The sequence below is a fragment of the Dermacentor andersoni genome, chromosome 2 (assembly GCF_023375885.2).
Source record: "Dermacentor andersoni chromosome 2, qqDerAnde1_hic_scaffold, whole genome shotgun sequence".
NCBI classification, from domain to species: Eukaryota; Metazoa; Arthropoda; class Arachnida; order Ixodida; family Ixodidae; genus Dermacentor; species Dermacentor andersoni.
The window spans coordinates 182,336,276-182,358,221 of NC_092815.1; the positions used below are offsets into that span (position 1 = coordinate 182,336,276).

The 21,946-nt window shown below is 46.6% G+C and overlaps 1 protein-coding gene across 1 annotated transcript in view; it reads right to left on the reverse strand.

Annotated features, from left to right (window-relative positions):
- Positions 1-21,946, reverse strand: part of LOC126540851 (uncharacterized) — a 105,056-nt gene that overhangs the window by 34,783 nt on the left and 48,327 nt on the right. Inside the window, exons 9-11 of the mRNA XM_055076418.2 lie at positions 13,087-13,243; positions 11,617-11,687; positions 2,401-2,514 (exon numbers count right to left, since the gene is read on the reverse strand). Coding sequence (XP_054932393.2) covers positions 2,401-2,514; positions 11,617-11,687; positions 13,087-13,243 — 342 coding nt within the window. The remainder of the gene's footprint in view (positions 1-2,400; positions 2,515-11,616; positions 11,688-13,086; positions 13,244-21,946) is intronic.

Genomic DNA, 21,946 nt, shown 5'->3' on the forward strand with positions numbered 1-21,946 from the left:
CTCTTTACCATCTGCCAAGTTCTTCCTCGACTCTAGTGACTATATATTTGTTATTTGTTCAGCATTCAAATGTGGACTGGCCATCTTGCACTGCTTGCTCTCTTTCCAAACTACATATCCCATTTTCAAAATGATGCGTTTATGGTCGCTCCCTATGCTGCTATACCCTTCCTCGTCAATAACCATTTCTCTCAACTTAACATGGATTCGTTCTGTCATCAGACAGTAATCAATCGTCGATTGCCGGTTTCCCACTTCCCCGGTGATCTACCCTTCCCACTTAGGGCCTGTATTCAGGATAACGAGGTTATGTTGCTCATAAAGGTCTAGCATTGACTTCCCGTTGTTGTCGGTATAGCAATCTAAAGCCTGTAGGTGGCGCGCCGAACGCACGTTACGCGCGTTTGGTTCGTCGCCTATATGACACCAGACCACACGCGGGGCACTTTCTCCGCATTGCATAAACCGGCGGTGTAACTGGAAAAGCTGCCTAATGTAGGTCTGCAAACGCAACATCTTCGACGAGCACGTGCGGGCTGAGGACGAATAAGAAAGAGCGATTGTATTTTTCAGAACTCGGAAAACAAACACCGCGAAAATGGCGCGCATTTATGAATCGCGATGTTCAGACGCCAGCGGTATTATTAGCGAGCGGCATAACATTAATAATACGAAGTTATCGAACCAGTTCCTCGGCAGGCACTACACACTAGTGTAAAAATTACTAAGTAGGGTCAGCATAATTAGATAGGCTTCTCCGCAAACACTGCAATGAACCGATTCCGCCGACTACGATTCGTGGCACGGCGCTCCGAAAGGACAGGGGATCGCATAACGACACACACAGATACAGATATAAGACATCTAGGGGCGAAACTCACAAAGCTATTAGTTCGTAAGCGCCGTTTGTCATTGGCCAGCTGCCTTCACTAAGAAAATATCCAACGCGAGGACTGGCTGTGATCTGCTCTTACCTGTGATCTGCACTTACGAAGGCTTTTAGCGTATTAAGGACGTTCTTGTGAACACGAGTGCCGATGAAATAGCAGGCAAGTGGAAAGCGCTGCCACGACTTTGCATTTAATCGCCCTATTTGGATTCAGGATACTTGGGATTCAGGTACACTAGCTGTGAATACCTTCAAGTATTCAGGGCTAGTATATGCGCATGTTACTTGCTCTCATGGCTCTCGTGCTAAGTTGTGTTGTAGGTATCGTTCCAAGAAACATGTGGCGCCAAAAAACCGATACGAAGTGACGGCTTACGTTCAAGTTGGCATTTGCGTTACTCGACACATAACAGTTGTTCTATGGGGAACCAGCGCTGGATAGGCGGCGCGTCGAAAAGAGTGCGTTGCGCGCCGCCCTGGCGACGAAACGCGGCATATTCAAGCCTCTCGACCAGACGACACGTCCGCGGCCGTTTCATAGTTCGCACATACGGTTCGTATGTTTCCGTTTTCGTGCCGCTTCAAGTCGACAGTTTTCGTAAAGAAGCTAGCGCCATCAACTGAAGAAATGACGAAAGAAGCTTTTTAAGCGTTATATATTTTTCACAGTGTGTCGCGGAGAGCACGTGCGTTTATTTAACGGTTACGCCGTGTGCCGTTCCCATGCTTGTGTGGCAGCCTGCCTGGCAAATCTAGTAGCTACGGCGCCGCTCTTGCTGCGCTATGGTTTCGGAAGTATTAGTTGGCCTGAAGACATTCCATACTTCTCTGGCTAGACATAAGAAATTCTGATGTTACTTGGCCACAACAGTCAATGGAGAAGAAAGCTTTATCGCATCAGCTGACTCGGGGAAGCAAAGGTTTGAGTGCTCCGGTGCTCGATACGTAACAACCCTGGGTACATTTAGCACTAATTACATAATTTTACCGGATGCATCTCAGCGCCGAGTCCTCATCCACATGCGCATTTTAAAAAACACATCGGCGGCTTAGTCGCGCGTGCGCCGGCAGTATGCGTACACCACTCGTATTACAAGGCAGCTTCCTTGCCACATAATTCTTGGCAATGATTGGAAACTATTTACCTTTCGTATTGTTCGCTTGGTGTGGTGGCATTGGAAGGAGCTTGGCGGTGGTTTGCGAAGGAACAATGGTCGGTACACATGCCGGATGGTGAATGCTATTGCTCATTTTGTTTCCGACGAAATGCGGACTGCCGACTGCCAGGATGGCGCTGCAGGCGTCGTAAAAGCTCCAGCGCTGGTTCCCCATGGGAGTTCTGAAGCCCTTGGAAGCTAAGGTGATGCTCAGCTTGCGATTCTTGCACGGCAAAGATGCGACATGCTCTTGAAAATAAAAAGTTTTCTTCAAGCGCATTCCAAGGGAGACAGAAATTGGGAGTAACGCCAGTTCTACTCCGAGTGTAATCTATTGTGGTGTATGCTACTCACGAATCGAAGGCATTGTCAAGTACACTGGCATTGACGGTAGCGGAGACAAGCCGGTCACATTCCCCCTTATAGACCTGGCACGCCAGGTTGGTGAGCAGGATAGGTGCCTTCTGACTGTACAAGAGAAAAACGAGTGGAAATTAGGCCATCGGGAGAAACTGAAGCACGTTGCGCTGCACTACCGGAGTTTTACTTAAATTAACGTAACACACACACACACGCACGCACGCACGCACGCACGCACGAACACGCACGAACACGCACGCACGAACACGCACGAACACGCACGAACACGCACGAACACGCACGAACACGCACACGCGCACGAACACGCACACAAACACACACAAACACGATCAGTGTGAAACAAAAGAGAAAACAATCAGTTGATTCCTTTTTAAGAGCAACTGGCCAAAGCACGAAAGTGAAACGTGTATCCTAGGAAGCAGAGACATTTTAAATTCACAGCCATAAATGTGCACTATTTCTTATTTTCACTTTCGCGCGAAGCAATCGCAGCGATAGGAAGCACGCGAGGCCTGAGCTTAAACAGCACACCTAGGAGACCTTCCAGGCGACCGGCCCCTCGGGGCCACTTTGCGTGTGTGTTCGCGGGCTTCTTTCCAGCTCTAAAAAATACGTTTATGTAGCACGTATTGAGCAAAACAGAAAGCTGTATCGGTAATTTGTCACATCGCTCTACAATTTTCTCACTGACCCTTTCATCAAAGTATAATATTTGAGAAACTGAATAATTCATTAAGACTAATGTAATTATTAGGTCTCCCAACTGTCATGCAGCTACCTGCAAGGTAGCGGGGCGCGATTCCACTTCTCCTACCGCAGCTACGCATAGACCGGCAGCGCGCTTTTATCTTGGAGGTAATGTGCGTTGGGTTCGAAGGCTAGCCGATCTTAGAAAGCTTATGGGTTTGCGGGTGCTGTGTTGTCACATGCCTAGTTCGTCTTGAAGCGAGAGGCAGCGCCAATGGGAATTCATCCCGCCGTCGTGCAGACGGCGGGTGTCCGCGGTCATCGAGTGATACGTTCATGATTGCGAGATCGTGGTACCACGCTTGGTAATTTCATTAGTAAGCGAATGTTTGCAAGCTTATACGGCCGATAAAACTAATATCCTTACTTCGTATAGCCGTCTAATAACTGCTGTTGCAACAGTGCTTTGCCTTTCGGCTGAAATAGCGAGTTTTTTTGTTTATCTGTCTATTCATGTACAAGGTGATACATTTTAGGTATTGCGAAAATTTTAAAACCCTCCTGTGACAGATAGCATAATTATTCTCCTTGAGCTGTATTATCGAGCACCAGTTTTCCCCAAAGTGAGGAATGAAATACATGGGCGTTGCAGTTACTTATGTGATTTGATGCATAAAACAGCGTCTGGTTAAAAAAATTAAGTGGCAGAGCGCATTTTTACGGCAAGTTTATGGCGCCTATCAGCAAGTGGCATCGTTCAGTAAATTTATTCTATGTAGACACACCTTGCAAACTCACCGGTTACAATTGGTAAATTGAAATACGCCGTAAAGTAATAAATTCGAAATATAATTAGCAAATGTTTGTTAATTAGTTAAATATGTGTTTCGATTTCTCATACAAGTAATCTCCGCCCCTCCGAGTAATCCAGTTCAATGACTAGAATTATGGTATCTGCAACAAGCTATTTTTCAAAATTTTATAAAATTTAAGAATAATTACGCCGTACTATGTGTTCATGTGACTTGTGCCAAAATATAAATATGCAAGTGCCACTTAGCTGGACAAAACCAACGTAATGTTTGCATTCGCTTGAATAAAGTCAGACAATTTTTTTTCGCTTAATTGAATAGTTACTATCACTTATCAACTCCTCAAATAATATTTTGCGAGCACAAGTATGTACATGTGGTTATATATAGGTCACTGGGTGCATGCGTGTGTTCATATGAGTACATAAATATAGGCCACTCGGCCTGTACTGGTCTCCAATGAAACTCTCCGATGCCAACTTGGTTCCCTGGTTAAGTGCCCGCAGGTGTTTGACGTTCTTCAATGAACGCCTTTGTCGCCAACTAGGGTACCTGGGTATGTGCCCCTGGGAACTTGGCACTCTACAGCGAAGAAAAATATCCCTTAAATTTCTCCGATGCTGAGTGGAAACAAGCGCACGCCACAAGGGTTCCTCAAGGACGGCAACTCGATGCATTACCAGGCTGCACCACAAATGCACTGTGTGTATGCCACTTTTTAATAAAGGCTTTTCTCGCCAGCGCTTTAACGAGCTGCGCCAGTAACGCTCCGGGTATGTGTCACTCTTCAATGAAACCTCTCACCAACTTGGGTCGCTGAGTGTCCGGCCGAGCGAGGGAACGATTCTCAGCGTTCGCAGACACCGACGCGCCACGCTTCTCGTCTCGGAGGCTACGCGCGGGCTTCTCGGTAGTGCTACTAGATGGCGCAGTGTGTCCAGAAAAAAAAGGAGAGCGATAGAGGAGGGCGGTTTAAGCATGACGCGTTTCTCAGGCTTCGGACGCACCCGCGCACCATGCATTTCGGTGGCCACGAGCAGACTTCAGGGCGGCCGCGGTGCTAGATGGCCCCGAGTGTTCCTAGAGAAGCGTGAAGGAGGAATTCCACCTGCAGTACACGCCTCATGTGTGGCTCGTTTCGACGGTGGCAAAGCGTGGCGTCGCTATATTGATTCAATGCTTCTGCATTACCGTAGACAGTCATCGTGAGATGGGTTATTGCCGCAGTTTTTACAGCGAAGCAGTATGCGGCTCAGATCCGGAGTTTCGGCACGTCTGTGTGCAGAAACTACCAGCGCGTGGGCCGATCCTGCTCATAGTGCAGAAACGGTCCAAGCTCAATGGCGCAAATCCCTGCCGGCTCGGGAACTGTAACGCGCCCTTGAACCACCCTTATCACACCTGGGACCCAAGGAGGTCCCAGACGAAAGGGTAAGGACAGATATTTTTGAAGAAAGACATGTTTTGTAGAACTTTTTCAAAAAGGACCGTTAAAATTCTCGGCGTCAACCACGCCAACGCGCGCGTGCCACTGCTCACGCCTTCGTCGTCGTTGTCTTCTTCCACAGCTGTGTACGTTGGCGCTTATTATTCCAGCGTGGAATGTAACTTGCCCTAATTGGGAGGCCACGTTTGCGGGGGTATGAGAAATTCACTGTCCTAGTGACATACGAGCTTTATTAACAGAGGTGATACGCGAATGTGTGTGCGTACCTGTATCGTCACGATGACCACAGATTAAGTCAATAAATATTCGTACTTTTGTTCAAAACTCTGTGTCACCTCTGTGTCGTGCGCTAATCAGCTTCGCTGGTCACCCACTTGAAGAGTGGAAGTACTCCATTTTTTCGAGAGCTTCCAAAGAATATTCTGCACTGTCGGATATCAGATTTTATAAATAGACATAGATTAGCAAAAGGGAAATTTGGCTTCGTTGAATACGAGTCTGTCGAGTCCGCATTGCTAGAATAGAAATACTACATAATTCTACAGCTTGAAAATAAACGCAATGTACGCGGCGCATTTGTATAAACTTCTCTAAGGCTTTGGAGCTTGAAAATCACAGTATCTTACACAGAAAGCTTAATATAGGTGGTATTTGGCACCAGGCTTCGTTATTATTAAAATCCTACTTACCACAACAAAAACGGAGTGCGCAAATAGATAATGCGAACTGAGACTCTGAAGCCGTCCCCTGCGCTGTTCCGGAATGCAGTTTTCTGGGACCCCTTCTTTAACTTGTATCTTAAATGGCAACTCCGGTGATTTTTCGACCATGTCAAGGTAATGGAATGTGTAGGTTCCGGAGACCTCCTGTTAGGCGACTGATACTATAATTGGTCTGCAAATTCGAACTTTAAGTAGCAAAGAAAACAAAAGGCGCGAAAGCCAAACCGATACCTCACCAAGCAGCCGAGCGAACCTCTTCATGTGTAAAACCCCTTAAACTTCGTAAAGTAGCGACACTCTCCTCCTCCGCCTTCACTTCTCCTCGTTTCTCCTCTCTTTCACGCTCCCTCCTCGACCGTACCGCCGCCTACATTGCTCGAGCGTAGCACCGGCGCCAACATGCGCTCCTCGCCACTTCGTAGACGCTCCTCGAGCAAAAATGGCGCTGATGCACGGCGCGAAGGCCAACGTGATGCTGTTAGGCCAATAGCGACGCGGCATCGGCCTCGGCCAGAGCGCGCGAGGAGGAGGCGGCATTCTTAAAGCGTGGCAGTACTTTACGAAGTTTAAGGGGCTTTATTCATGTGATGTCACGAGCGCCCCCAGTGGAGAAGGCGTGCAAGGCATGCCGGTCTCGCCCGCTGGCCGAACAAAACTAGCGAAGTGTAGACGTTCAGCTGATTCATGACCACGCCCAACCATCGGCATGACGGAAGTGTTTGTAGCGACCGCCCGTCACTTCGTTGTCCCCGCTTCTTGAAAATGCAGTTTGCCTCGCCGTGGGGGTCATTGCAACCTGTTCGCCCGACGGGGGCGCCACCAGAGCCACTCGCGAAACCTGCTTTTCTTCTTGAGCAAAGCCAGCCGTCTGTCCGCTCTCAGCCTGTCAAAACGTGTATTACTTGCCTCCGCTAAGCCGAGCTCTCAACAAGTGGTGACCCGGGACATACACGTCTTTTCTTTTTTCGAACACTAGCCATAGACGACGGTGCTCTTACTCCTGCTGACAGAGATGGCGCCACAATTACGTCTCCTGTCATCGCCAGAGAGCTTCAGCTTCCCAGCCTTTGGCCCAAGAACCCTCGAGTATGGTTTATGCAAGTAGAGGCCCGTTTTCAACTCTAGCACATCACAGACAGCAAGGTACCTGCACGTCGTCGTAGCATTACCCTCCTACAACGCCGATGCCACAGACGACTTGCTAGCGGGTACGCCTTCAGCCATAGCATACGACGACCTGAAACGCACGGTCCTGCAGCGCCTCGAACCATCGCAACCGAGCAGGCCCCAATAGCTCCTCTCCGATAAACTCAGCGAACAACGACCGCCACAACTTTTGCACGGGTCGCGTCAGTGTTTGTGGGCGGCCACTCCACAAAGAGCCAGTTTTCAATTTTGCGTGAGCTTTTCTTGCGGCACTGCCCACACGTATGGTGATGGCGGGTTCCGACGAGACTAGTCTCGATCGGCTAGCTTCACTAGCGTAGGGCATATGCGACTGCTTGTCTGCGTTACAGCTACCTATCACCACTGCGAGAGTCTCAGAGCCAGGAGACCGACTCTCGCGCTTCGGGGAAACAATCGACCGCCTTACCAGTGGACAGGAGAAGCTGATGACGAGTGGTAACATTGGCGACCAACTTCGGCGCAACCATTCGGCTTCACAGTCTCGCAGCGCACCTGGAGATTAGCCGCGGCAGTTGCGTTGGTACGCCCGTCGCTTTCGCGAACAAGCAACTCGCTGCACTCAGCCCTGTTCGCGGACGGGAAACGCACCGGCCAGTCGCTAACGACGGCATGCGACATCGGCCCTCGCGCAAGCCGCCCATATATTTTTCGTAGTCGACCGCATCTCCAGCACCCGCCTCCTCGTCGACACCGGAGCAGGGCTGTCTATCATTCCCTTCACCGCCGCTGGTCACCGACACGGCAAGTCCGCGCCTATGCTCCACTCAGTGAACAACACTGCCATCGCATCGTATGGGCTCCGGGCAATAACGCTAGACATCGGACTCCGGCGCTTGCAGAGATGGAATTATGTGATCGCCGACGTAAGCTTAGTCATACAGGCAGCGGGCTTTCTCAGCCCTTTCAACTCAGATGTGAGTGTTCGCGATCGCCACCTAAATGATGACGTCAAATTACTGAACCTGCCGTCCAACATCACCTCATCTGGCATCTGTAAGTTTCGGCCGCTCTCAACGTACAAGAAGATACTTGCTGAGTACCCGCAACTCATGAAGCCCTGAAACGATGCGCTGCCCGTGAAACACAAAGTGACGCATCATATCGCCACTACCGGCCCACCTGTTGCCGCGCGGCAAGGAGGCTTGCTGGACAGAGGTTGAAGTCACCAGGCGTGAGCTCTAACACATGCTTCAGCTCAGCGTTATTGGTCCTTCCCCTAGCAAGTGGTGATCACTTCTCCATCTGGCTTGCGGCGATTTCCGAGCTTTGAATGCCGCCGCTACGTCAGATCAATATCCCCTTCCCCACGCACATGACTTCGGCGCTCGTCTCACAGCAACCAAAATATACAGCACGACTGATTTGGTGAGCGCGTACCACGAAGTTCCTGTTGAACCCAGCGACTTTCCGGAGACAGCAATGACTATTCCATTTGGCCGATTTGAGTTTTCCCGTATCCCTTACGGTTCGAGGAATGTGGCGCGAATTTTCAAAGGTTCGTGGACGTGGTTGCGCGCGGACTCGCATTCATTTCTGTCTACCTTGACGACATTCTCATTGCAAGTCGCACAGACGAAGAGCAAAAAGAGCACCTTCGCCATCTGTTTGAGCAAGTGGATGAACACAGCCTGGTCCTGAAGCCACAGAAATGTACTTTCACAGCTGAAGCCTTGGATTTTCGCGGCCATCACATTTCACCCCAACGCATCAAGTCGCCGGAACCACGGGAGCGGGTAATCGAGGACTTCCCCTCTCTAACCTCCTTCCGAAAGTTGCTCGAGCTTCTGCGGCTCATGAATTTTCACAGGTGCTTCATACCGTGCTGTCTGCAAGTTCTTCAGCCGCTTACCTACCTGCTGCGTCGCGACTTTAAAGAAGCGCCTACTTTCCAGAGCTCCTCGGAGCACGGACACTCCTTCCAGGAAGCCAAAACGCGGTTGACGACTACAGTGGTGGTGAATCATCCGTTGCCCGACGCGCCAACTCGCCTTATTGCAGTGCGTGCAGCACTGACCTTATGGCCATGGCAGTGCATGCAGCACTGCAGCAGCACGATGGCACAGACTTGAGGCCGCTGGGCTACTTCTCAAAGAGCTTTAAACCTACAGACGCTCGCTACAGTACCTTCGAGAGGAAGATGATCGCCATCTATTGCGCTGTCAAGCATTTCAGTTTATTTATCGAAGGCTGTAGCTTTTGTATTCTGACCGACCACAAGCCATTAACGTTCGTTTTCAGGAACAACAGTTCTTCGTATTCAGAACGTGAGCTTCGGCAACTTTTTTTTATCTCCGAATTTTCTACGGACATCCGCCATATCTCTAGGACCGAAAATCAGGCAGCTGACACACTGTCGCGAATCGGCGCTGTGCCTGTTGGCCCTGTGTATTTCCAAGGTCTAGCGTACACCCAGCGAAACGTCCCTGAGTGGCGTCCATTGCGGCAAAAAGGATTGACGCTCCAGATTGCGGAGGTGCCGCTTTACGCAACCACATTGGCCACGTGCGACATATATCGCAGGCAGCTCCTGGCCCGTTCGTTCCCCATCACCTTCAGCGGCCGAAATTCGATTCACTGCACGGGCTAAGCCATCCCGGCATCAGAGCGACACAGAGGTTTATCACAGACCGCTTCGCCTGGTCAGGCATAAACAAAGTTGTTCGAAGCTGGGCAAGAAGCTGCCAAGTCTGTCAAGCCGTTAAAGTGACCTGGCACACGCGTTCAGTGGTGCAGCAGTTTCGGCCACCAGAGAGCCGTTTCGATCTCATGCATTTAGATTTGCCGGGGCCTCTTCCGCCCTGCCAAGGTTTCAAGTACCTCCTAACGTGTGTCAACCGGTACTCAAGTTCGCCTGAGGCGCCCCTATACTAGACATCACGGCCTAAACAGTGGCGGAAGCATTTATTGCTACGAGGGTGTCGCGGTATAGTTGCCCTTTGGGCATAACTACTGACCGAGGTCGGCAGTTCCAAAGCTTCCAAAACTGGAGACGAAAATATTTTGTGCCGACGCAACGAATAGACGAACGAACATCGACCACAGCCGGAGGGTAGCTATGTACAGCTTCGCTGAAAACTCCCTGGTGTCCTTAGGTATCGCCTATGAGACGCAAAGGCGAAAGCCAGCAGTGGATGATGATGACGACACGAACGCTCGATCAGTGGCACGAGCGCGTCTCTGTGACCATGTGATACTTTTGCAGCAAAGCTGTATATAGCTAGGTTCTGACCAAGGAATAGTTCTTTTGAAAAGTGCGTGCGTCCACAGGGCGGGTAGAAAAAAGGCGCGTCGACACAGAAAATGGTGGGCCGGTCCCGAAGATTGTGCAATACAAGGCCGACCTGCGGCGGAGATACTCCATCCACCAATTAAGGTGGATGAAGGAGGTTTACGGTGGATTAGGTTTCATTACGGTTGATTATGCTTAATTAGGTGGTAATAAATAGAATTAGGGTTTATTAACGTTGATTAGGACGCGTTAAGGTATATTAAGGTCGACTAAGGTGGATTAAAGTGTATTAACGGGTAATAACGAGGATTAGGGTTGATTAAGGTGGACGAAAGAGGACTAAGGTGAATTAGGGCGTCGTTGTCTTGAAGCTTGAATTGCATTTATATAGTCATATTATATATATATATATATATATATATATATATATATATATATATATATATATATATATATATATATATATATATATATATATATATATATATATATATATATAATTTCGTTATTTTAGCAGAACACAACAGCCTCGCTGGTCGTCCTTCACAGAGTGGAAGGGCACTGCGTTTTTTGTGCGGTCCTGACTGTACGGTCGTGGTTCTACGTTTCCTGGCCAAAAGGTCGTTCTAGGACACCTCCCAACGAAACAGATAAGGCTTTCGCTTTAATAACGTCAACGGCATCGTGTGCGCCTTGCGCCAACGCTCTGTGTCGCACGTCAGCCAGACGACACATTTTATACCGCAATTCAATAGCAATCGTCCACTGACTTGGAACACTAATACATAGTTGTTCGATTAAAAAATAAGAACAAAAAAATAAGAACGAATGCTAATTTACCAAAAGTGAGAACCTCGTCGTCAGAACGACAATGCGTCGACATTGCGCAACCCGCGTGAGATTTTTCTCGTATTAAGCTCGAATCATGTAAATGTGCGCAGCCAGCAGAAAGAAAGAACACAACAGAAGAAACTGCTCAAACGACTGAGATACTCCAGATAACATGCTCCACGATTTAGATGTCTCAAGGTCTCAGCAGAACAGTAACTTTGCTAATGCAGCGTTATAGATGGGCAGATCTCACCGACATCGTCCTGTACTCACGCGTTTTCGGGTGTTATTTCTGGCGCTTTGATGGCTTTGACCCTGGCTTCTATCACGGCATTGATTTGTCCCTGCACGAACAAAGATCAAGAACTTGCATTCTAAACGTTTCTGGGCATCATGTTCCATAGCATATACCGCAGGGCACATATTGAGAAGCTCGGGCAACGCCACTCGATATGGGCTACGACTCTTAACACTGGCGTCCTGAAAGGGTGCGGGGTGACTTTGCTTGCTCCTCGCATCGCAGGCTCTCTGCAGTTGCTTTGACCAGTACGTAGGGGCAGCGCCACTTTGATTTGGTTAAGTCTTATACAGCAACTAAGCACAGTTTGACAATAAAAATCATTAAAAAAATAAATTATATGGTTTTACGTGCCAAAGCCACTTTCTGATTATGAGGCACGCCGTAGTGGACGACTCCGGAAATTTCGACCACCTGGGGATCTTTAACGTGCACCTAAATCTGAGTACACGGGTGTTTTCGCATTTCACCCCCATCGAAATGCGGCCGCCATGGCAGGGATTCGATCCCGCGACCTCGTGCTCAGCAGCCCAACACCATAGCCACTGAGCAACCACGGCGGGTTAAAAAGAATCATTAAAAACCTTGTTAATATCTGCTTAGTTTAAGTACAGATGTTTATATAGTGCGGACTAGATCTATACATGGGGACGATGGAGGCGAGGAAGTGGTTCCATTGTTTATTAATCTTGCGACCAAATCATACAGAGTTCGTCTTATTGTACAGAAGAGGACCCAAAACCTTTTCAAATATTTAAGCTAGTCCGCCTGCCACAGGTCCAGCAGACTTTTCTAGTATGCCTGCCACCATATCGAAGCCGAGAGCCCACCACCTTTTATTTCAAAACCACCGCTTCTCCCTTTCCCTTCTTTTATTTCCAAGCGGCACAGGAGTGGTTCTGCGCTCTTTGCGTTTCACTGAAATGCACTAGAGTTATTTGCGCCGCCGGCTATTCGTGCAGTGCGCGCGACACCAACATGCTATGCGCGTGACGTTGAGTATTCTCCAGGGAGCCCGTCACACGATTTCGCGGTGTGCATTGGTGTACTGCTGAACTTTCTTTGTTCTGACAAACCCGACGACGGTGATTGACAGGTTCAGAATTGACTACTGCTGCTACTACTTATTGACTACTATCCAGACTTTTACTGGTTGAGAATACAATATTTGCTTCTCTAGTGCATACTGGTTCGTCCCTGCAGCCTTTGTATACAGCGGGTGTGGACAACAAAAAACCGAAAAAAAAAACATTTTATATACCCTAATTGGCCCCTGTCGACTTTACACCGGGTGCGGACTATAGTTCGGAAAATGCGGTAATTTGCAGGAACCATCGTTGCCACGTGATCTAACACCGTGTGTATGCGTTTGTGTTTGCAATGCGCAACCCCGGCGAGAGGCGGTCGAATAAAAATTTGGGCTTCCCACATGCGCAAGAACGCACCTCGTAGTAGGTCTCCTCCATTGGCGTGTCGAGCATGGACTGGAACACCCTCTCGGTTTCGACAAACTTCTTGACGTGCTCGTCCCACAAGTCTATGTCGCCGGACTTCAGGGCAGCCCACATCCACACGAGGCCGCTGAAGTCTGCTTTCCGCGTGCTGCGTGGTGCACAAGAATTGGCACGGTGGTGGTTAATACACTGCGTTCTGGGTTAGTTGGTGGGATCAGGTCCTCACGTTGTGCAACACAAGGAAGAACCGTTATTATCTCAACGAGAACGCGCTACGGAAGCTCGCCAAACGAACTGCTTGTAACTGTATTCAACTACCTCTGTAGCGCCATACGGTTCACTTTCGAGATCTCTTGATTTTGAAGAAGCGGAGCCATATTTTATTGCGATAGCAGTTGTACGGGCAATCCAGGCTCACTACTGTCGTCGCCGTCGCCGTGAGGTTCCGTATAAAGACCAAGGGCGAGAAAATTGCCGCCGCGCGCTCTATGCTGCATGTGCGAGTGAAAGCGTGCGAGGGTGAGCCGGCGCCGATAAATCTACTATACTTACTTCGCGCAGCTGTGCACTAATGCTGACACAGTCGTTGCTTCGACTTTTGGGTGAAGCTTGCAACCTTTCCCTTTTTTTTTTTGCTTTAGGATTGTTACACATATTTACGTGTACCAGCAAACAGTACACACCTGTTCACGAGTGCTCGCGTGTGTTCTTATAAAACGTAAAAATTAAATGCCTAAAAAATAAAACAGAATATTTCTGTTCCTACTACAGAAAATTCTTGAGAACGATAAATACAGGCATTCCTTAACCTAAAAAAATATGTAATCGAAATGAGTTTTGTTTCTTTTTAAATTTCCATTACCCATTTGTGTGCAGCTTCACTACCCACTGAAGTGGAGGCAGAGAGACCGTGTTTCCTTGGGTGAATTAGTGTTCCCCTTTGAAAAAGATACGGCTGCTCAGAGAGCAAGTTATGCTACTCGGAGCATGGCTCGATAAATTACTAGAGATCTTCAACTTATGCGTCGCGTAGTGAGGATGTCGTATGTTATGTGTAGTGTAATTATCTATACTACAGTACGTTCAGTTACAGGCGCATCGCATCACTTGAATCTGTACACTCTGAAAGCTACAATGAGAAAGAGTAATCTTTTTTTGAAATTGAGTCAGCTATGTAAATCATTTTTTCCTGTTATATAACGGGAAAAGCAGGTAACAAGAAATATCAGTGATACCACAAAAGAAGTAAGAAACAAAAGACGGAAGAAAAGAGAAAAAAAATTGTAATAATATTACCACATTCTTACTGATCCTTATTTTCCTTTTTTGTTGCATTAAAAGATTTTAGAGCCTAAGGGGGCGTGCTGGCGAACACTCGCAAATACTGAAATTCTTGAAATATAAAGAAGTGTCCTCATGTACTATCCTCATCAGAAAACATGGATGGATGGATGTTATGAGCATCCCCTTTGGAACGGGGCGGTGGGTTGCGCCGCCAATCTCTTGTTATTCTATTGCCTAATGCCATACCTATGTTAAAAAAAAAGAAACGAAAACCCACTATAATTTCCCATAACCTAAGCTTCTGGACCCGTATTGTGCTCTCTGTTTTCGTATGCCTCAGTTGTTTGTCATTTCCCTACTTCCACCAATCTTGCAATCGCCTCTTACTAACCTGTATGGTGAACATGTTTACTGTTCCCCTGCTCTCGCTGAACTCAAGGGCTTGAAGGAGGCAACTGATTCCTTTCTACCGCTGGGCAGATATATTCACATTCTAATACAACATGCTTTATCGTTTCCCTAGCTTTGCCGCAGCAAGCACATGCTTCTTCCTTATATCGTGTTTTATAAGTGCGTGTTTTAAGGCTTCCTGATCTCGCTTCGATAAGTAAATAGTGTTACCCTTTGGAAAAGATAGTGTTGCTCACACTTCTTTCATCTTTCATCGGACTTTTCCTGGACAATGCATGCAGCAACTATCTCATCCAAAGCTTCTTAGTTGGTCTCTACCTGCGCAGGTACTTGCGTAATGCGCTTTTTAATGTACGAAAACTAGCATATCTTACTTATGTCCCCCCAAAACTGGAATACGCTTCATCCACATAGTCACCATACCAAGATTATCTAATTCGTATGTTGGAAGCCGTTCAGAATAGGGCAGCCATATTCATCTCTGGCAACTACGACTATCATTCGAGCATTACCGGAATAAAACAAGACCTTGAGTTCAGTCATTAGAAGATCGCCGCGTCATCGCTTTTAAGTTTGTTTCACAGGCACATTTATAGTAATAACTTTCACTGTTTGCCGCTTCATGCTCCTGTGCACACATCTCGTCGCATTCACAACACACTTAGATTAATGCGCATTCATGGCCAAACGCAGGCATTTAACTCATCACCACTACCAGGAGCTATTGCGCATTGGAACAGTCTTCCGTATAACATTGCATCCATCTCCAATCGTGAAACATTCCGTGAGAACCTGACTTCGTTGCGTATTAATATTGTATAACGATATTGCACTTTGCTATTTTTGTCATGTAATTGCTGTTGCCGCCCTTACTCAATGGCCTTCGATGGGCCTGTAAAGCAATGTAAATAAATAAATAAATAAATAAATAAATACACAAATAATTAAATAGGTAAATAAATAGAAGTCCTTCCGTAGGGGTCCTTCTTCATTACTACCTGCACTGGCTTCCTGAGCGGCCGTGGGGCCCCTAAGGCAACAGCGCAACCGGCAAGTCGCCAGGTACTTCTCATCCAAGCCTGTAATTCAAGTGGATCACGTCTCGTTCAAAATCACCACACCTTGTCTCTTCCCTGTTTACTTCGACAACCTCGAAACCTTTATCTCGGCTGATTGTCCATATAGCCTCACTAGCAGCCAGGCTCTTTATACGTTACTGTCACGTACAGGCACCTTTGGCACCGTGCACACCACGACCTCCACCTGTGGCGACAGCTCGCGCAAGTCCTGTCCCTTTCCTGTTTAGGACGTCAGTTAGCTTACCTGCTACTATGACAAGGTTGCGCACGTGGGCATTTTCCACCAGCTTTGCTTTTGCTCGCTCCATGACAGAACCGAGTGTCCGCCCTGGAATTGTCCCTACCGCCACTCTTCTATCGCGTTCACCCTCTCCACAACTGCTTCTGAGCACCTAGCCAAGTTTGAGTCACCAGCGATAATCGCCCCTTCACACTCTCCTACTGCCGAGGCCTCTCCTTGCTTCCATTTGTTATTCTTTTTTGTGTGATTCGGATTTGACAAAGGGTTTTCACCACTGCGTGCCTGTTTTTTCTTCATGGCAGCCGCAAGGTGGGTGCAGTTCTTTCCAGCTACGCCCTCCTCACGTTGCACGCATTCCAAGTACTTTTGCTGGCACTTCCTGCCCTGTCACGTCGGGAGACTGCGTTCCATGGTCCCAACCAATCTCGTTCACGATGGCGGCCCTGTTCAGCTTTTCCTCGGCCACTTGAAGTCTTTTTTTCCATCGCCTTCCGTGCATCACGTTCCATATTTAGCTCATTTTTGAGCTCTCCGACGTGTGTTTCACAAGCTCATATTGGAAATTCTCAATATTCTTTAGCCTAGCATCGATATCACAGTGTGTGCCGATCGACTCGATTTCTTCTGCCTTCTCATCCTTCCGCTCGTCTACCTTGAGGGACCCACCGCACAGTGCGCGCTTTGCCGTATTTCTTGCCATGCATTTTACTTAGCTTTTTCTAGTGCAAACACCGAAGCTTCCAGAGCACGTGGCTTATAGCAAAACCCGATAGGCCGATGCGCACTGTATATAAATCCTTAAAATACCGCAAAATAATTATGACCCATGTTTTAGAAGTAAGTATGACGCACAGACTTAAGGTATGACACGTGTTCGCACGTGCACAACCATGCACGCGGCCACGCTGCCACTTTTCTACCAAAGCAATATTCCCGACGCCAATGCACACACAGTAAAAACACAAATAGCTATTGGTCTTGCCACTTCCAAACTACTATTTAACGGCTATAAAGATTTAGCGTCCCACACGGTTGCACGTGCTGAAGCACGCGGCGCGAGAAAACGCTCCGACTATCCTGCAAAACCAAACCCACCCGCGCATAGGAAAAGAAGAGAAAAAAGAAAGATACGTAACTATTATTTAAAGGGTAAAAAAATCAACAAATCAAAAACAGAAGCTGCTCCAAGCATGCAGAAAAAACGTTTTCGTCACCGCCACGGAGCCTTGGAAAAACAGGTCCGTACGCCACAAACGTCCCCACTCAAAACGACTCTGAACAATTCTGACGCCATCTCTCCGCGATCCACACAACGAAGGAATTTCCAGCATTAAAGATTTTTTTTCGTCATGGAATCAAAGATAAACGTTTGATTTATCGCATTAGAAGAGCTCTCTTCGTTTCACTATTGCGGATCATTAAATCATTTTGGACTCAGGCCGACCTCTCCACCTTTCTGCCATTAAATATTATCTCTCTCTCTTTTGGAGGCGTGTTTACCTTGAAAAAAAAAAAAAAAAAACACGCAATGTCCGCCTGATCTGTTGGGTCTGCCCCTCAAAGCAATCTACTTCCCGACATTTTCTACAAATCCTATATTCAAAGCATTTCTGAATTGACCTGTGAAAGTGATGGCGTTGATTCTGTAACACTGTACGGAGAACGAATTATTACTATATTTTATCACAGGATGTATTGCCAGATACATTGAAAAGGCGGGCAATATTTTTACGATTAATCGCGTTTTGTTATCGGTGTTCAATTATTGACTTTAAGGCACACGTCAATTCCGAGTTTATACGTGTCAAAACCACGATTTGATTATGAGGCATGCCATAATTGGGACTCCTAATTAATTTTGACCGCCAGGGGTTTTTGACGTGCACCATTGGCAAGGCACGGTACACGGGCGCATTTCGTCCCCATCGAAATGCGATTGTCGTGGCCGGGATTTAAACCCGCGCCATCAGGCTCAGCACTGCAACACCAATGCCACTACAACGCCACGCCGGGTAATATCTAGGTCTCATAGATCTAGGAGTGCTGTGCTTAGCACGAATTTCGAGAAGTGCCTGTACGGAATCTGTGTCGAAACGTGGTCTTAAAAGTTAACACTTGGGCCTCTGGAAAAAATGAAGCGGCGGCAAGGGTTGACTCAAAGATCAGTGAATTTCCCTACAGGATTTCGAAACGTATGTCTCGAAGCAGTCCTTAATCGCAAAACCTATGCTTCGTTACTGCTTCATTACTACTCGCCTTCAATTCCGCTATTATGACACTTGCTTAACGTGAATAATTTGTAGGTTTATTAGCGGAGCATTGCTAATGTCTTAACATCACACGGTGATTTATCGTGCGAATTATGTTCGCCTGTTAAACAAACGCAGATAATGCAACAGAGAGCTGAGATCTCTCGTAAGATTTTTGAAGGTTGCTTTCCACTAAAAGAATCATCGGATTATTTGAAAGTATCTAAATTTAGTTCCGGGCAATTACTGAAATGGGTCTACTGATCTTGCATAGAAATGTTTAGTTTTTAAGGTCGTTTTGAATGATGCAGCTTTTTAGTACTGTTAACACTGACCGTCACAAAATGTTAGAACCAAAGTTAAATGCAAGAAAACCGTTCTGATTAGGGACGTAAGAATGTAAATAATATGCTAACTAAAATCAATGGCACTGTCAGGACTTGTCGAGCAAGCCTTGTACAGTGGCATTCAAGAACCATGCATAGGGCCGCTACACTGCCTCCTAAAAATATGAAAGTACATCTGATGAAAGTTTATTTTTTGCCATGTCACCCGCTCTGTGCGCCTGCTTAAACTATACGTGAAACTAGACGTCGAGGATAGATCATAGCATTGATCAAGCTAGCGTCTAAGCTGGACTTGTTTGCGGAGCTTCAGGGAGTCGCCTATTTTTCACGACACATTTCTTTATTTATTTGTCAATACTTTCAGTCCCCATAACAGACCGTAACAGTAAGAGCATCTTCGTAGGATAATCAATGCGCACCGTCAATGTGCCAAAGTTAAAAAAAAATGAAATAAGATAAATAAAATGCACACAATATAAGACTAGGACAATCCACACAAGTAGAAAGTAAATAGTTTGCATTAATGAAGAAAAATAACAGCCAGAAAAATATACATACTAATGATATCAGAGAGATAAAAATATATGTACAGAGTATGAACAGTTAGTTCAATATAATAAATTATACTGGAAAACTCGAGAGGCAAGCCTTGTCTAAATAGGGTGAAGTATTATTCATTCAATACAACCTTGAATACAATATCAGTGGGAATATGAAACAAGAATTTGACAAGAGAAACGTCTAATGAATGAAAGTGTTTACAATTGTGATGTATACCAACTCACGCTCAAGAAACGCTGCGAAACCGTCGAGTGGTATTTTCGCTCGAATTATTCCAATCGCGGATTATCTGTGGGTAAAATGAGAACTGAAAACAGTTCGTGGGGAATGGTAATTAAAGTTAGAGAGTGCTTATGACGTGTCAGTTGGATATATTTTAGTATTTTGAAGTGTAAATGTTTGATGAATAGATAAAAGTTTGTGCAGAACTTTAAGGCATGCTAGCTCGTCTCTATTGTGCAGGGTAAAAATTCCTGCCTGGTATAGTAAAACTGTGAAGGAATCTGTTGATTTGTGTTTATTGCATATGGTCACCACTGCTTTTCTCTGCACATCATTAAAGTTTGTGTATGTGTGTGTCTCTTTCTCTGCAGATCCTCTACTTTCTTCATCAGTCGCTCAAAGTACGGAAACCAAATTGCGTTAACGTATTCCAGAGTAGACTTGACGAATGTTATGTGCGCTGTCAGTTTTTTTTTTTTATGTAGTGCCTGCCTAAGACGTCTGTTAATAAAGAAGCGGTATATTAGTGCGGCTGGTGTAATGCTAGTAACACGAAAATCCCATGTAAAATCATGTGTTATTGTAAAGCCGTTACTAATGAATACTTTTGTATTCTTGTGCGACAGAACGAGGTTTGACAGGACAAAAACAATGGCAAAACCGGTGTGTGTCTGTATTTTCGATTGATCTTGCCTCCCCATCAGCATCATTTTCAAGTCGCATAGTTATCGAGTATCAACATTTTTGCCGGTCCTTACACTGAGCGTACTGTAGAAAAAGTTGAAGACACTGACAAACGCATGGAAAGTGTCCCGAAATATTGGTTGGAATAAAAAATGCCACGAGTTACAGCGATATAATCGAGCACGCTGTTTGTTGCTAAGCAGGAGTTATAACTTTCAATTGGCGTAGAAAGTCGCGAGACATGACACGTCACGACGCCTTGCGCCATAAATTTGATGCTACATCGGCATGAATTTCCACTATGTACGCGGCCGCAGCTTTTAGTGTCAGCTGTATCTAAGTCGATTGATGTTGAGTTCATCATACGTCTTGTTTATAGTTGCAATCTCTGTATTTTGCAGGCATTTGGGCTTTATTTTATGTACATTATGGTCCAATCAATGTTATTGCTCGCAAGTGTCGCTACCTTCGCGGGAACGAGTGAAACAGCGGAGCCGTGGCGTCCCTCATTGCATGACGGCGCACATCACGTTGACGACGCATTCAAGCTCACAATATTTTCGCTCCCCCCCCTCTGATGTTTTCAAGAGACGACCTGCGTAAGAACGGCAACGCATTGAACTGCGCGCGACGTGTAAAAAATATAGTCCACTGTAGTAAAGACGTAGTTTGACGTTATAAATCTTGGCTTGCCTTGGGTAAGGAAGGACGAAGAAAAAAAGCATAGTTTCACTAAAAGGGGAAACCAGGAAAGCACCCGGCTATTATTGATAAATAACGTGTATTTCTAACAGGCAGGGCCGTATTTGTCTGCTTCCCGACCGTTTCGGCGTACAACCGCTATCGTATTTACCCCTCGCCGTTTCAAGCACATGGATGCATCAACGTGACCGCTATTTCCGGTGGAAAAAAGTCCGATTAAACATGTTTTACGACGGTATCCTTGTTATCACCGTAGTATTTGACATTCTGACCGGTAAGCTTCCTGCTGCGTTCAAAAGAAAATGAGCACCGTAAATATGATTTGTCGGTGCCTTCAAGGCACGAGCAAACGGGAGAGACGAGATGATTTTACGCTGATACTGTGTGGGACACGGTAGTAAATCTTTAGCTTACCATATACGCTATAGCCATTACACATATGCCGGCACATAACAGTTACACACATAACAGTTATATACTTGCTACACATATGTAGCAGGTATGCTCATCTTGTGACGAGATGTTTAACCAAAGTGCGCAATTTAAACCTTTTTGTTCGCGTGAGCCAGCTAGCAGTTGTGTGAGGGAAACAAAATCTAGGTAGCCAGGATATTCAGAATCTGCCTCTTCGTATCGAAGTGGTGACAGGTGTCAGTTGGTGTAGTTGTCAGAGCTCCACTAATTCGACAGCCTAGTACCGAAGTTTTTACGCGTTAAATTTTTACGTGGCGATATTAGGCGACACTATAGGGCATGTTCGGTCTCTGTTGCTTGCCTCGTCTGCTTGGGGACTAGAGATATACACATGGACAAAAAAATAAAGAAAGATTAGTACGAAGCTTGACGCGATACAGCCAAATGCGAAAAAACTCGGCCCAACCCCTCACCACGTCACGATGATAACGTGTCGCACCGTCTTTCTCGGCTATCTCAGCGCGCACTCTTCCTAAAAGACCACAGCCGCCGATGGCAGCGCGCTGCTGCCACACACGTTATGAGGCGAAGATAAGCGCACGCGTTGCAAGAAGCGACTGAACTCGTCCGAGCATAGCGGAAGAAAAGGTGCCCAGG